The following is a 17,316-nucleotide window of genomic DNA, read 5'->3' on the forward strand; positions in this document are numbered from 1 at the left end:
TAGAACAGTACACACTGACATGGAGCAATAGATATCCTCTAATTTTTTTATTATAAAGTTAATACTGGAGCACTGAGAGAAAACACAACTCAACTCGAGGAAGATGATGCAGGAAAGAGCTTAGCTGGCGGTGAATCAACACCACTTACACACCTTCATATGATTGTTTACACACTGTAACTCAACAGAGGCTCATATCTCACACATACACTTATTGACCAGCTCTTTCTCGCACAGCTAGAAGAGGAAGTGGACATTGCATCACACTCTGTTTAAGACTCATATAAAGACACAGAGTACACTCACAGAGCAGGACAGAGACAGTAAGAGTGTGTAACAGAACAGGAGCTTTAATATCTTTCTGAAGTGGAGTTGGTGTGGAGATGTGTGAGTGTGAACTCAGGATGAAGATCCTCCTCCTCATCTTCACCCTCTGTCTGATCTCAGGTAAAGAAATGCACTTCAGTATAATCCTCACTCTCAGCAGCAGTGTTACATGAAGGAAGGTTTTGCTCAGATGGATGTTTGGTGTTTTGTTAGATGGAGGAGATTCCAAGGAAGTAACAGGATATTCAGGAGGAGGAGTCCTTATCAAGTGCAAGTATGATATAAAATACAAACAAAATGAGAAATATTTCTGTAAGGATTCAACACTACGCTGTATTGACCAAATAAAGACAGGAGCTAAAGACAAGTGGATAAATTTAGGAAGATTCTCACTGTATGATGACACCAAATCAGTAGAGTTCTGGGTGATGATCAGAGAGCTCGATGTACAGGACACTGGGACGTACCACTGTGGAGTTGATATACAATCACGGATAGACAATTACAAACAAGTGGAACTGAAGGTAAATGAAGGTGAGTCTATCATCACTGATATTAGCAAACATACAACACACCAAGTAATCATATATTATTTCTATACTTATGTTTTGTATTTAATGATTTTTTCTGTTATCTTTAACATTTTCTTTCTGATAATAAATTTAAATAGATAAAATAGATAAAATGTTAAATAGTAAGATCATGATTTAATCCATATTTAACCTTTGCATGGCTGAGACTAGTCTCTGATTATAATAAAGAAAAAACTATTAAATACACACCTGTCCCTGAACCTGACTATTAAACTCACTCTTTTTTAACTTACTTGTTTAATAGATTTCAGTTCATTCATGGCTTATCTCAGGAAGGATTTTCCTGTATTGCTGTGTGTCTGACCTTTAACCCCCTAACAAATGAGTTTGTTTGCTGATTTAGATTCTTAAAAATGTTTCATGCTTACTTCCATCTGTCATCAAATCATATATCTTATTTTAAGAAAAAGCTCAGACTTTAACTTTACCTTTAATAAAGTATGGATTTGGGACGTGATCTTTAAAAAAAGATCTTGAACTTAATATATATATGTATAATATAATTTTTATGAGGTACTTCTTCTTTTAACTTGAGCATGATTTGAACTTATCAGGGCCCAGGGTCTCTAGAGCAGTAAGTGCACATACAGGGGGAGGAGTCAACATCAAGTGCAGATATGAAGATAAACACAAAATCAAAAGATAAAGACAAAATCAAATCTTTCTGTAAGATCGAGACAGATCATAGCTGTTTAAATCAAATAAGAACAGAACTAAACAGTGAATGGTCACATGATGGCAGATTCTCAGTTCATGACGACAGAAGTTCAGGATTCTTCAGTGTGTTTATCAGAGAGCTGATTACGGAGGACACTGGAACATACGCGTGTGCTGTTGATGTGTCTGATAGAATACAGACCGACACTGTAGTAAAGCTGGATGCAAATTTATTGTATCACATTAAGTATAACTCAGACTCCATGGTGGTTTAGTTCTTAGCACTGTCTCATCTACCTACAGAGTTGGAGATCCAAATTCTGCCTTCACCCTGTGTGTGTGTGTGTGTGTGTGTGTGTGTGTGTTTGCTTGATGGGTTCACACGTGGTAGTCTGGTTTCCTTCAACAAAGACAGTGTACAGTATTTTAATTTACATTTACAATTTGCCCGTAGTGTGTGAGTGTGTGCTTTGGTGCTACAATAGGTTGGCTCTCCATCCAGTGTTCCACCTTACCGTAACTCTACACTGAACAAGCGGTAAAGATAATGGATGGATGGACAAAAAGTATAACTCAGTTATTGTTGCTCATCATAGCTTCCTAAGACCTCAATGTCTCCAAAACAGATGATGTTTGGCAAAAGTATTGCAACTAACAGTCCTCATATGAGGATCCTACAAGGATCATCCACACAGACAGTAAGCTCTATTCTGCAGCTCTCCAAGCTTTCAAAGACAGAATATAATATCAAAATCTCCCAGGCTGCTACACATCAGTAGAAGAACGCTGCCATGATTAGTGTATCTCCACATAACTGGGTTGTAAGAACTTTTGCAGGATGTTTATGTGATGTTTGTATTTACTGTATTTGATTTTCACCATACAAAAACAGCAAAAGTTCACAGTGTGTAGAAATGTTGGTGTGATGAGGAGCGTGTGACTTTGCATCGAAATTTAGGAAATCTTTGTGTGCAAAACAATATACCTGCAATAGAAGATGTCATACAAACTGATCAGATGTTTTCCAATTTGCAGATCTGTCCTATAAGAAGTCGATCAGTGAGACTGTCCATTTAGGAGGAGATTTGAACATCAGCTGTAAATACCCAGAATCCCTCAGGAGTAATCCCAAGTTTCTCTGCAAGACGAGCCTAAAAGATTCCGCTTGTTCTCATAAAAAATATGTTAATCAAAGTGGAAAATTCTCCCTGTATGATGACAGAGAAAGACAAATCTTGAGTGTGAGTATTAGAAATGTAACTGAGCGAGACTCTGGTGAATACTGGTGTGGAGCTGAAGCAGCCTGGGAATCTGATGATGGATACGAGGTTTATTTCACACAGATCAACCTGACAGTTACTGGTGAGTTTGTAGAGACACAGAGACACACTGCATTAACTATTAAGACATACAAAGGCTTTGTGTGAAGCCTCTACTGCGTGACATCCTACCACGACTAGCCTGTAATATTATTGGCAGTTAGTTAATATAACGATAACATCAGTACAAATAGAGCAGTTATGTTTAGACATAAGTGTGTGGCCACAGAAAAATTAAAGAGATCTAGCTGATATTATCTTTTAAACTGATGTCCATGTAGACTAATGTTGTTGATGTATTGAGCAAATGTGTATTAGGCTAAAGTTGTCCTGTTTACTGTTTATGTGTGTATTCTTGCTTCACTACACTTCCTGTGAGATAACAGAAGTATCAGTCAGTTCCACATTTACTAAATGGTTAATGTATTGTGTTGCACCTATTCTGAAACTTTTTAAACTTTTAGATACAAGTCAGCCAGGTTCAACATTGAAGCCAACACAACCTTCATCATCATCATCATCATCATCACTATCTCAGCCTTCTTCAGCATCTTCTTCAGCAGGTGATTCTGCTCAGATACACATTACAATCATAATCCAACTTAATAACTGTCTGATCTCTTTGGAATGATCACAATGTAGGTTAAAGTTTCTCTTTTTTTTCTCTTTCCGAATTTTCAGTCTCCACCTTGATCCCTGTGTCTGTAATTCTGCTGCTGCTTCTGATTGGATTCATATTCCTCACTTTAATTTTCCAAAAGAGACGCAAGATGCAAGGTATTAATACACACACAGCATGTTATCAGACGTTTATCATGGATATGACCGTGTGTGGATGCCATGGGTATTCAGCAATGTTATGTAAGGGCCTAAACTGCAAGATGCGAAACTCCTCAATTTAAAAGGAACTGTGAACAACCGCAACAATAACTACTAATTATGGGACTTTTTTCTGCCAGCAGGTAGAGCAACTACTGACCAGTGTCCTGTCCAAAACTTCAATAGTGACCAAGGGGTAACTGTCTTTATCACTGTGTGTGTGTATGTGTGTGTCTATGTGTGTAGTACAAATAATAAACTTTTTTGAAAAAAAAAATATAAATAAATAAAAGCTTACATAGCTTTTAGGTAAAGATAACAAAAGATACCATTTATGATTTTTTTTTTGTTTCTGTTTCTTCTCTCAGGTTCCCCTTGTTGTCTGTGAGTATGAAGAGATTAAAGACACCAGAGACCTTTCTGCATCAGATGCTGGAACTTCTGCAGTTTATTCTAATGTTCGACTGCCCACAAAACCCTTTAATCCTTTGCAACCTCTTTATGACACCACAGTCTTACCCACAATCCCCTGTGACTCTACTATTTATTCTAATGATCAGTTACCCACAATGCCCTCTGATCAGGACGTCTACTCCACAGCTCAGTTACCCACAGGTCTTTCAAATGAGAAACCTGCTGAAGGTGTGACTTACGCAACAGTGAGTTTTCACTCCAACACCAGCAGCTCTAATGATGCAGTTCCACAGGTTGGAGAAGACGTCACTTCTGAGTACGCTTCAGTCAGTCACGGTACTTCATCTGTTTAGTTTAGCGTCATTAGGGCTCAAGTCATGTGACCCTGAAATAGTTTTTTCATGATACTTCTCTTTTTTCTTTTTTTTTCTCCTCCACTTCCATTCCCTAGCAATGACCATAAAATTTGACATTTTTTTTTAGCCATGTAGTGAAGACACCTTAAGGCTGCTTATTCTTTAAAGTTATTTCTTTCCAAATGTTGCACTCCGAGACAACATACAATGTAATAACAGTTAGGGCCAGGGGTAGCTCAGGTGGTTAAGGCATTGGACTATGGTTCGGAAGATCCCAGGTTCGAACCCCACAACCACCAAATTGCCACTGTTGGGCCCTTGAGCAAGGCCCTTAACCCTCAACTGCTCAGATGTATAATGAGATAAAAAAATGTAAGTCGCTCTGGATAAGAGCGTCTGCCAAATGCCTAAATGTAAATAACAGTTGGACACAAGTCCAGGTGAACTAAATGTAACTAATGGGCCCATGTGGGCAGCAGCTCCTTAAAGCAGCTCCTTCTGACTATTTCAGCCAACCTGCCCTTTTCAGCTCTTCTTAGGTGCAGCCGCAGACAGGAGTTCAACATTTCTGTAAGATGGGCAACTTTCTTGGCTAAGAGCCTTAATGTCGAGCACAGCGGCCTTTCTTACTTTTCGATGGCAGGATCATGAAAGCTGGCTCTCAGTCCTGGGGTTCATGACATTACACCGCTTGCATGCTACTCTTATGTTTTTAGGAGTCGCAGCGGCTTTATACCTCCTGGCCTCAAGCTAAGTTTCCCACCTTGTTTTTATAGCACAGAGAAAGCCAGAGATCCATTAACATCATCTTCTACCAGCCATGCCCGATCTAGTAGCCCCGCCTCTTTGCACACATGCAGAAGGGGAGGCTGCCAACCTAGTGAGTTTTTGAAGTGAGCAAAGAGCGAGCAAACACTTAGGTGCATACCCCTCACTGACGCACACTACAACAACGGGTACACAGGCAATAGGTCAAAATATCAGAGAGATTACTGATAACTGTGCATTGTTCAGAACGGGCAAATTTGCAGGCTGTTACTCTGCGGAGTTCTAAACAGGCAGTTGGGCGTTCATCTAGACATGCAGTTCCCAGGTGATGTTGCCACTAAGGCAATCAGCATGGACACACTGTGCCTAGTGGCCTGTCAGTTTAAGGGTCCTAATACCTGCGCACTTCACGATCCTTAGGTATCACGGTACAGGTATCATAGCCAAAGAACAAAGACAAAAGCAAAAATCCAGCCTCTGTCTTCCTAAGATGGCAGCGAGAAAAATCAATATAACAGATAGAAATATAGAAAAGAAAATAGAAATAGAAATTTGTCAAAATGGAAATTTAGAAGTTTGAAATGGCCCTGGTGTGCAAATATGCATAAAAAGTGACTTCATGAGTGTCTTATTTAAAGTGATTTGTGCAGTGGTCCATATATGAAAATATAAAAATATGAAAATATAAATATGAAAATATAAATATGTAGTGCAAAGTGTGCATGAATGTGTCCAGAGTCCCAATGGATGCCCAGTCAGTGTTGGATGTTGCAAAAAGATGTTATTAGTCCTGTGCTGTGTTGTGGTTGAGAGACCTTATCGCCTGCGGGAAGAAGCTCCTCCTCAGTCTCTCTGTGTTGGCCTTCAGGGAGCGGAAGCGCTTTCCAGACCGCAACAGAGAGAACAGTCCATTATTGGGATGGCTGAGGTCCTTCACGATCTTTCTGGCCTTGGTCCAGCACTGCTTGCTGTAGATCAAGTGCAGGTCAGGAAGCTCGGTGTGGATGATGCGCTCAGCTGATCACACCACCTTCTGCAGAGCTCGTCTGTCCTGCATGGTGCTGTTTCCAAACCAGGTTGTGATGTTTCCCGTCAGGATGTTCTCTATGGTGCAGGAGTAGAAATTCCTGAGCACCTTAGAGGGCAGTCTGAAGTCTCTCAAGCGTCTTAGGTGGTAGAGACGCTGCCGGGCCTTTTTCACCACAGTGTTTATGTGACAGAACCATGATAGGTCCCGTGTGATGTGAACACCGAGGTATCGAAAACTGTCCACTCTCTCCACTCGGCTCCTGTTGATGACGGGGGGTCTGGTAGTTCCTCTCCTGCTTCGTACAATAGTCCACTATCAGCTTCTTTGTCTTGCTGACGTTCAGGAGGAGGTTGTTCCTCTGGCACCATTTCTCCAGATTTCCAATCTCCTCTGGGTAGGTCGACTCATGATTGTTGGTGATCAGGCCCACCACGACAGTGTCATCAGCAAACTTGATGACGGCGCAGTCATATGTGTACAAAGAGTACAGCACCTGAGACGCGGTCTGGTCCTGCTGCTTTCCTGGTGTACTCTCTTGTATTCCAAGCTTGGTGTGCAGGAGTGTGTAAGAGAAACAATGCTTTCGTCGTTGCACCAGCTTCTGTTCACCATTAAACACACACTGCCTCCCCTTGACTTCCCTGGGTCCCGTGTCCTGTCCATGCGGTGAACTGAGAAGAAACTCGGCCAGCTGGATGGCGTGGTCCGGTACCGCTGGGTTCAGCCATGTCTCGGTGAAGCAGAGAAGATTGCAGTCCCGAATGTCTCTCTGGAACTTTATCCTATCCCTGAGGTCATCGAGCTTGTTCTCCAGCGACTGGACGTTGGCGAGCAGGATGGTAGGCAGAGATGTGCGGTGTGTACGAGCTCTCAGCCTCATCCTGACGCCGGCTCGTTTCCCTCGGGGCCGCCGCTTCGCATCACGTCCTTCGTCTCCCTCAGGATCTTACTTGGCCAGCTTGTCACCATCTTCCAGTGAAAAGAATCAGTCAAAAAGGAAATGCTGATGAAGACTCCAGAACAATCTTCAGCATTTTCTTTGTTGAGATTGTTGTTCTTAAAGGTTTTCGAGGTGGCATGCTTCCTGTTAAAGTGTATATAATTACCAAGATAACCTTTCCACAAACAAACATATTGGTCTTAATTTATAAAATACAATTAACTGATGTCTCTAAAGTTACATGTTCTGGTAACTACTGTTAAACACTGAACAGTCTATAATAAAACTACTGGTTTGCAAAAACTGATTATGCAGTAACATTAACTTACTATTAAAAAAATTTAAAGCTAAAAGGTAACTTTGTCAAACCACACTGGTTAACTTAGGACATGCCTAATAATAATTCTGTAGCCAGCTGACTGATTTTTACTATTATGTAAAAAAAAAAAAAAAAGAAATTTAACCTCACAAGTGTTAGTTACCTAGATATGCTAAACCACATGCTAATCCACCCACACATAGCATTTGAATTCCATCTGCAATTTAAGAACAAACGTAAGCTGTGTAATGTTCAGCTAAGTCTGCCACAGTTTTTTTGTTTAAACTACACTGTAAAAAAAGTCCTAATTTTACAGAAAATAACTTTAAAATGTTAAAGTACTTTGCCTTTTTTCAAAAACTACATACAAATCTCTGTGAAATTACAGACATTATCTGTAAATTATTAAGTCGACTGTTTTAAGTATAATTTCAATACTGAATTTTTTTTTACAGTGAAAATACCATATTATTTTTACTGTGTTTTTTTCTGTTTTTGTAAATCACGTACTTTGTGCCACTTTATGTAAAATTAAAATAATAAATTGTAATTAAATATGAAACTCAAAAGATAAGAGTTAATGTCTATACAAAAATTGTGATGTTTTTCTTTGTAATTTTGAGGTTAATTAAAAAAAAATTAGGTTTAATTAAAGAAGAAGTGTGTTTGGGACAAGTTTTAAGCTAAGAGCAGAAGAGGTTTTAGCTTGTTGTGTCCGCTGCACCTTGATACACTTACCGGTCCGGGCCTGATCGACCGAGAGAAAACCACACGCACACGCAGGCATGATGTCTGAAGATCTCTCTTTATTCTTAGCAAAGAAAACACATTTAAACGGTGCTACGTCCCGAACATCAAAAGAACCAGTGATTAACATGTCAGTCATAGGCTACATTTGCACTGTCAGGTAAATGTGACCCAATTACGATTTTTTGCTCATATGTGACACATATCCGATATGTTCTATGTCCGTGTGAACAAGAAAAAAACGCATGCATTCCGATATTTCGAGATCGGTTTCAGGCCTCCTTCATATGTGGAAATGAATCAGATATGTGCTAATGTGATTGTCGTGTAAACAGACAGATCGGATTTCCTGAGTCATTGCGTTCTGTACGTCATTAAAACTGCGACTTCTTTGCGGTTTAATGACGTAATGTTATTACCTGGTGGAAGCGCGTGTGGAATTATAACATCGCAGGTGGCATGAAAAAAGAATAAGCACCCAGGCCCCTTTAAATGTTTATTAGCGGAAAAAAAAATTAGGGAATGCAGAATTTGGTGAATAAAGCATATGCGCAGGCTGCAATTATGCCGTTTTTTTCTCCTCCTCCGTTTTAAAACCATGGTGACTTTTTGCGAACTTTGCATATATCGCAGAGCGTTAAGCATACTTCACCTTTGTTTATCTTGGCTAGTGTGTAGCGCAAGAACCTCCCTTTAAGTATGTGCGATGTTTCAGATGGCATGGCAAGTGTAAACACGTGTATCAGATATGAGAAATAGTTGAAAAAACGTGTAAACAGACGGTCAAAAAAAATCAGATATAGGCAACAAATCAGAACCAGGCATCGAGACCTGCAGTGTAAACGTAGCCATAGAGGGACCCGGAGACAAACAGGAGAGAGGAAATACATTTACATTCTCCTGATTAAACAAAAGGGTTCTAGCAGACCATTTGGATGCAAATTAGTCTGGGTACAGGATATACTGTAGAAGGTGTAACCACATAAGGCATGAGGAAGCACAGTAAGAGGTCTGTTCTCAAGGCACAGGAATCTTACAATTAGGTTTATAAAACTAGGACATTTAAGTTTTAGATGCAAGTTTAGCATTTTTTTAATGCCTTTTTAAAAAGATTATCCACAGGAAGTGGCACAGGTAAGGCAGCAGAAGCCCCACACTTACATGTAGGCTAAAGTAGCCTACGTACATCTAGCCATCAGCTTTCCTTATACAGGCCTGAATATTCTCACACAAGGATACTGTATTTGCTGTGTAGCTGTTTTAAAGCAGCACTTTAAGTTACATTTTAATATTATGCTTGTATAAGGGGAACTACAGTATGCTGTTATTTTTTGCAGCAAAAACGTTAGCAAAAACTTAGCGAGCTCTTCGCGTTACCTGTCACAGCCAATCAGATGCTGGAGGCGGGAACATTCTAATCTTGTTTCTGATTAGCTGATCAGCAGCTGGAGGCGGAGATATTCTAATTACCGCTTTATTATTGACGCATTTAGGTAAGCGCGCGAGTGAGGGCGGGACCTGATGCGAAATACGCATTTTGTTTATTGCTCAGGTTTCAGACAGAGATGTAACCAACCAATGAACCAGCCAATCGGAAACAAGCGTCCTTCAATTGTTTGAGAGGTGGTCTGCACCCCGTTAACGGTTTTTGTGTAAATTTAGACATGAAGAAGACACATTGGTGAGCTACAGGTAAGGAGGAGAGCAGTTTCTGAGGGACAGAGGACAAAAAAAAAAAAAACATCCTTTTGCATACTGCTCTTTATGGACATTTCTCACAACTGACAATATAGTCTATTTATGGACATTATACATTGTACACTCATGTACATTTGCACTCACTCTGGATATTTCTGGACCTTTATACTTCAGTTCATTTTGCACACTTCTGGTCATTTCATTTCTGCATACATTCTGGACATTTATATCTATTTCATTTTTCACACTTTTGCACATTTCCATTTTTTTGCATATTTGTATAGTCATCACTGTGTATATTTTGTACAGCTAGGTTGTTTAAAAAAACGTTCTTTATTATATTTTATATTCTGTTCTTCTTATCATCTTCTTCTCTATATTTTATCCATTTTCATTCCCTAATTTATTTTTATTTCTATTGATAATTTAGAGTTTAAAGGTCACGAGCGGTCATATAGGCATTTCACTGCATATCGTACTGTGTATGATTGTGTATGTGACAAATAAAATTTGAATTTAAATTTTAATCTTTCTTGAATACACTGCACTGTCCATTTAGCTATTTTGGTATGTTTTAGGTTTGACTTACTTGTACTAAGTCATTAGGATTCTGAACTAAAAGGTAAAGTTATGTGTACACATACATTATATAAAAACTATAAAGTAAAAAAAATGGACCACATTTTACTTTTATTTGTGATAAAGTTCCAATTTTAATTGTAACATTTAAAATATGTTTGAAATTGTTCATTTCTTTAAAGGTTTTTAGTAAAAGATATTTCACAGAAATGTTTAAGTTTGTGAGAAAGAATGTTCCACTTTTATAGCACAATAGACTAAATATTTTATTTAGATTTTTTATTTTAGGATTTCAGTTTTACAGGCTATTTTACAGTTATTATAATCTTGAGTTTGTGTTAACACTTTATTGAACATGTGTGTTCATAGGAATTTATGATAAATTGTGAAATAACAGTTTTTTTTGTGTTATTGCTTTATTTGAGAGTGTTTGATCTTCAATTTAGGAAAAAATGCTAAATATCTAATGCTTTTGCTTTATTGAAGGTGTTTGATTGTAATAATTTTGGAAAAAAAAGTAAAATAAAAACATTTTGCTGCTAGACATCTAGTCCTGTTTTAATAAAGGTGTTAAGTCTTATACATTTGGGAAAAATCTGTAAAATAATGGTGTTTCACTGCTAAACAGTAAATAACAGTTTTTATCTGCTAAACTTATAATGCTGTTCCTTTATTGAAGGTATTTAATCGTATAAATTTAGCAAAAATGTGTAAAATAACTGTTTTTCACTCCTAAACTTCTAGTGCTGTTAGTTTGATGAAAGTGTTTGTTCGTATAAATTTATATATAGGTTCTTTCTATTGCCATCTCAGGGAGTTTTTCCTTGCCACTGTCTTTCACCCTCGGCTTGCTCATCAGGCACCTGACCATTTCGATTCATACACATTCACATTCCATACAAACCTAAATAATTCTTTAGGTTTTGTAAAGCTGCTTTGCGACAATGACAATTGTTAAAAGCGCTATACACATAAAATTTAATTGAATTGAGACACCTTTGAGAAGATGCAGAAAATGCTTAAATCTCATTCAAGTCTCAAAGACGGCTCATTTCTGTCTAGGAGACAAAAAAGAGATTAACATGAGATCTCATCTTGGAGTTTCTTTGATATGGGACAGTAAATATTCTGTAAAAATACATATTTCAGGTTTACAATAAACAAATATTTAAAACATAAAACACTTATATTAGCTGAAAAACCTTTCACAAATACAATTACACTACAATTGTACTAATGTAGCCAAGCCACTAGGAGGCGATGTTGAACCTATGATGGTAGACAGGACTCTCTTTAAATGTGCACTTCCGATTAGCAGCATTTCAATTGTTTGGCATGCATGTGGTTGTCTGTCGCTGGAAGAACAATTGTGGTTGATTTTCAGATGTGCGTTTTAGACGTTTTCATGCTGGTTATTCTAAGTGATATTAAGTGATCAACACTGCAGATTGCACCCAACTGAGATGTTTTGAGACTCTGGTATTTGATGGCATGGTATCAGTGGCGGACTGGGACAATAATTCAGGCCGGGAATTTGACTCCACTCCCAGGCCACCTCTGCTGTTGCAGTCACCACCACCCTATTCATGTAATCTACTGGACTGATAAACTTGTAGGCTAACCCTATTATTGTAACAGGTAGACTACCAGATGCCTGCATGTTTAGTTTTGCTTATCTTTAACTTTACCTGAAGGTCCCTGCTCTGACTCACACGCTGAACTGTCCACCACCTCTAGCTCAACAGCAGGAGCATTTACAGCACTAGTGCTACTGCTGCTTCCTTCATCACCTTTTCAGACGAAACGAGACTTGACACAGCACAGCAGCACTTACATATTGTTGCTCGTTTGTTGGTTTAGTTTTATCGATTGTGATGATCTAAGTGATTTGGATGAAAGTGTTCTTCTGCCAAATTATTATAAATATAATGAAGATGTAATCTTGACCGACCTGTTCCCTTACTGGCGAACATGGCTGGGATTTTGCAGCAGCTTGCTGCGTCTGCGGCCAGGGCTTTTTTTTTTTTTTTTACGCTGACTCTCTGCTCCTCCTTTGCGTTTACGCTCCATTTTTTGAACGATTTAGTCAGATATACCCTGTCTCTGGATATAGCCAGATATTAGGCAGTGCGTCGCTGACGTTGGGTCATGTGATGTGGGAGTGTAATTTCCCCTCCTGATCTTCTAATCTTCCCCTCCCTTTCCATTGCCTGATTCGTAAATTGAGAGATCCGTCAATTAATTCGTAGTTATACACCAGTCTATCACATGCCAGGCTGATCGTCTGCACAGCGGCAGCCGGCAGGCCAGAACGACCGTCAGGCCACCGGGAAATGTCCCGGTGCTCCCGATGGCCAGTCCGCCCCTGCTTGGTATAGTGTGCTGCATGTGGGGGTTGATGATTTGTGGAAGCGTATTGTGATGATTATAGCCCCTTTTATGGTGTATGTGTATGGTCAGCTAACCGTTTTAAAGAATTTGTTACCGTCCAGCTCAAGTTGATCACTGTTCTTCCCACCTTCATTTCTTTCCTTTTGTATTTTGTTTTGTGAATATTATATTTTTGAGTGTTGCCCAGGACTTGTCTTTTGTATTCGTTTTTTGGTTCTTTTTGTGCACTAGCAAGGCTTTGACATATAGGCTTGCTCAGTGTGATTACGGGAGAGGGGTATTCTCACTTCCACATGTACAAGTGTGAGGTGTTAAGAGTGTTTGCATTTTCTCTTTTTTGTACGAGTTAGTGTGCTGTGTAAGAAGATTGTAATCTATTTTGGGTATTGATTGATGTGATTTGGAAGTATTGTTCTACCCCACTGACTTCTTGTATTTCCAGCTCATATGAGCAGTGTTTGTCAGCTTGTGAGTACAATTAGATATGATTATACTGTAATAAAAGTGAATCATTTGTAATAATTTTGCCTTGAGCATATTCATTGAATTGAATAGCTGTGCGGGACCCCTCATTTGGTGGCTTTGGGATCTCCTACCCAGAGTAAAGTGGAGTGGCGTAGTCGAAGGGTTTCAGTAAAGATAAATTTGGTAACCCATTACACTAAAATCACACTTCAGCAAATCACAGCTATGGCTATCCCCAGCCAAAAGTTATCCTAGGGATAGTAAACGCTACATGCACAATATACTTTATAGTATAAAGTCTAGTATGGTCATTAATTGTTTTAAATAAATTAAAATGTTTGCAAATGTCTTACATAAATGCAACCATGGGGGGGGGGGGGGTCTGGATAAATGCAGAGGGTTGTGTCAGGAAGGGCATCCGACGTAAAACATTTGCCAAATCAATGATGCGAATCACGAATATAATTCCCATACCGGATCGGTCGTGGCCCGGGTTAACAACGACCGCCACTGGTGTTGTTGACCTACAGGGTGCTGGTGGAAATTGGGCTACTGTTGGTCGAAGAAGGAGAGGAGGAAGGCGTGTTCGAAAGCAGAGAGAGAAGAGGAAAGGCAAGAGTTTAGGAGTGATAGTAGGGACTTTGAATGTTGGGACCATGACAGGGAAGGGAAGAGAGTTAGTTGATATGATGCAGAGAAGAAAGGTGGATATACTGTGTGTCCAGGAGACCAGGTGGAAAGGTAGCAAGGCTAGAAGCTTAGGATCAGGATTCAAATTGTATTACCATGGTGTGGATAGGAAAAGAAGTGGAGTAGGAGTTATTCTAAAAGATGAGTTTGTAAGGAATGTTCTAGAGGTGAAGAGAGTATCAGATAGGGTGATGAGTCTGAAGCTGGAAATTGAAGGGATAATGTTCAATTTTGTTAGTGGTTATGCCCCACAGGTAGGATGTGAGTTAGAAGAGAAGGAGAAATTCTGGAGTGAGTTAGATGAAGTGATGCAGAGCATCCCAAGAGGTGAAAGAGTGGGGATTGGTGCAGACTTCAATGGACATGTTGGGGAAGGGAACAGAGGTGATGAAAATGTGATGGGCAGGTTTGGTCTTCAGGACAGGAATGTAGAAGGACAGATGGTGGTGGACTTTGCAAAGAGGATGGAAATGGCAGTAGTAAATACTTTTTTCCAGAAGAGGCAGGAACGAAGGGTGACATATAAGAGTGGAGGCAGAAGCACTCAGGTGGACTACATCTTGTGTCGATGTTGTAACCTGAAAGAGATCAGTGACTGCAAAGTGTTGGTAGGGGAGAGTGTAGCCAGACAACACAGGATGGTGGTGTGTAAAATAACCCTGGTGGTGAGGAAGGCGAAGAGGACAAAGGCAGAGCAGAGGACAAAGTGGTGGAAGCTGAGAAAGGAAGAGTGTTGTGAAGTCTTTAGGGAGAAGTTGAGACAGGCTATGGGTGGTCAGGAGGGGCTTTCAGTTGACTGGACAACTAGAGCCAATGTGATCAGGGAGACAGGTAGGAGGGTACTTGGTGTATCATCAGGTAGGGGAAAGTGGACAAGGAGACTTGATGGTGGAATGAGGAAGTCCAGGAGTGTATACAGGGAAACTGGCTAGCTAAGAAAAAGTGGGACACTGAGAGGACTGAAGAGAGTAGACAGGAGTACAGGGAGATGCAGAGTAAGGTGAAGGTAGAGGTGGCAAAGGCCAAACAAAGAGCATATGAGGACTTGTATGCTAGGCTAGACAGTAAGGAGGGAGAGGTGGATCTGTACAGGTTGGCAAGGCAGAGAGATAGAGATGGGAAGGATGTGCAGCAGAAGAGGTGACTGTTGTGGAACAGGAAGTAGCAAATATTAGTAGAAGTGAGGTAAGAAGGGCATTGAAGAGGATGAAGAGTGGAAAGGCTGTTGGTCCTGATGACATACCTGTGGAGGTATGGAAGTGCTTAGCAGAGATGGCAGTAGAGTTTCTGACAATTTTGTTTAACAAGATCTTGGAGAGTGAGAGGATTCCAGAGGAATGGAGGGGAAGTGTATTGGTGCCAATTTTTAAGAACAAGGGAGATGTGCAGAGCTGTGGCAACTATAGAGGTATAAAGCTAATGAGCCAGACAATGAAGCTGTGGGAAAGAGTAGTGGAAGCTAGGTTAAGGGCAGAGGTGAGCATTTGTGAGCAGCAATATGGTTTTATGCCTAGAAAGAGTACATCAGATGCAGTATTTGCTTTGAGGATGCTGGCGGAGAAGTACAGAGAAGGTAACAGGGAGTTGCATTGTGTCTTTTTAGATTTAGAAAAAGCGTATGATAGGGTGCCAAGAGAGGAGCTGTGGTATTGTATGAGGAAGTCTGGAGAGGCAGAGAAGTATGTTAGAGTGGTGCAGGACATGTATGAGAGCTGTAAGACAGTGGTAAGATGTGCTGTAGGTGTGACAGAAGAGTTCAAGGTGGAGGTGGGTCTGCATCAAGGATCAGCTCTAAGCCCCTTTTTGTTTGCTCTGGTGATGGACAGGATGACAGATGAGGTAAGACAGGAGTCTCCATGGACTATGATGTTTGCAGATGACATTGTGCTCTGTAGCGAGAGCAGTGAACAGGTGGAGGAAAATTTAGAGAGGTGGAGGTATGCTCTGGAAAGCAGAGGAATGAAGGTTAGCCGCAGCAAGACAGAATACATGTGTGTAAATGAGAGGGACCCAGGAGGATCGGTGAGGCTACAGGGAGCAGAAGTAAAGAAGGTGCAGGATTTTAAGTACTTAGGGTCAACGGTCCAGAGCAACGGAGAGTGTTCAAAGGAGGTGAAGAGGCGGGTACAGGCAGGTTGGAATGGGTGGAGAAAAGTGTCAGGTGTGTTGTGCGATAAAAGAGTATCAGCGAGAATGAAAGGAAAGGTGTACAGGACAGTGGTGAGACCAGCAATGCTCTACGGCTTAGAGACAGTGGCGCTGAAGAAAAGACAGGTGGCAGAGTTGGAGGTAGCAAAGCTGAAGATGTTGAGGTTCTCTTTGGGAGTGACAAGGATGGATAGGATCAAGAATGAGTTTATCAGAGGGACAACCCACGTTAGATGTTTTGGAGATAAAGTCAGAGAGGCCAGATTGAGGTGGTTTGGACATGTTCAGAGGAGAGATTGTGAATATATCGGTAGAAGGATGCTGAGGTTGGAACTGCCAGGCAGGAGGTCTAGAGGAAGACCAAAGAGGAGATTTATGGATGCAGTGAGAAAGGAAATAAAGTTAGTTGGTGTGAGAGAAGAAGATGCAGAGGATAGGGTTAGATGGAGGCAAATGATTCGCTGTGGCGACCCGTGAAAGGGAACAGCCGAAAGACAAAGAAGGCAAATGTCTTACATAATTGGATACAAAGCTAAATAAGGTAATTTAATAAATCCCTTAGGGGTCTGCTGGTGTTGTGAGACCCTGAAGATGTTCTGACATGTCATTAAATTTGTGTATTTTTCAGTTACTTATAAACATATAAATGGCTAAAGTCTGACTACATTTACATTACATTTAGGCATTTGGCAGACGCTCTTATACACATCTGAGCAGTTGAGGGTTAAGGGCCTTGCTCAAGGGCCCAACAGTGGCAACTTGGTGGTTGTGGGGTTTGAACCTGGGATCTTCCGAACCGTAGTCCAATGCCTTAACCACTGACGTATTGGTTAAGGCATTTTACATATTGGAGAAAATAAGAGTTATGCATAACTATTAAAAACAACAACAACCAAAAAAAACACACTGAAATAAAGCCACAAACCACATTCATAACATTTGTGAACAAGACATTTGTGGCTGCAAAATGATATGACAATCATTTTTGCTCATTTACAAAAACCAATATATTAATTTACATTTTTTATAATGAACTTAGATTAACTTTTAAATTGC

At 40.1% G+C, this 17,316-nt stretch overlaps 1 protein-coding gene across 1 annotated transcript; it reads left to right on the forward strand.

Moving 5' to 3' along the window:
* The first annotated feature begins 383 nt into the window (after positions 1-383).
* On the forward strand, positions 384-4,482 carry LOC128526385 (CMRF35-like molecule 8). Its single transcript, XM_053498188.1, has 6 exons — positions 384-447; positions 2,613-2,939; positions 3,361-3,459; positions 3,578-3,673; positions 3,859-3,911; positions 4,084-4,482. Exons 1-6 carry the CDS (start codon positions 384-386, stop codon positions 4,480-4,482), a joined length of 1,038 nt encoding a protein of 345 aa, XP_053354163.1.
* Positions 4,483-17,316: the final 12,834 nt, after the last annotated feature.

This window comes from Clarias gariepinus, chromosome 6 (genome assembly GCF_024256425.1).
Source record: "Clarias gariepinus isolate MV-2021 ecotype Netherlands chromosome 6, CGAR_prim_01v2, whole genome shotgun sequence".
Lineage (NCBI taxonomy): Eukaryota > Metazoa > Chordata > Actinopteri > Siluriformes > Clariidae > Clarias > Clarias gariepinus.

Coding starts and splice junctions, on each gene's coding strand:
- LOC128526385 (XM_053498188.1), top strand. CDS start 384: ATGTGTGAGTGTGAACTCAGGATGAAGATCCTCCTCCTCATCTTCACC. Junction 2,940..3,360: donor GATCAACCTGACAGTTACTG/GTGAGTTTGTAG, acceptor TTAAACTTTTAG/ATACAAGTCAGCCAGGTTCA. Junction 3,674..3,858: donor AAAGAGACGCAAGATGCAAG/GTATTAATACAC, acceptor TTCTGCCAGCAG/GTAGAGCAACTACTGACCAG.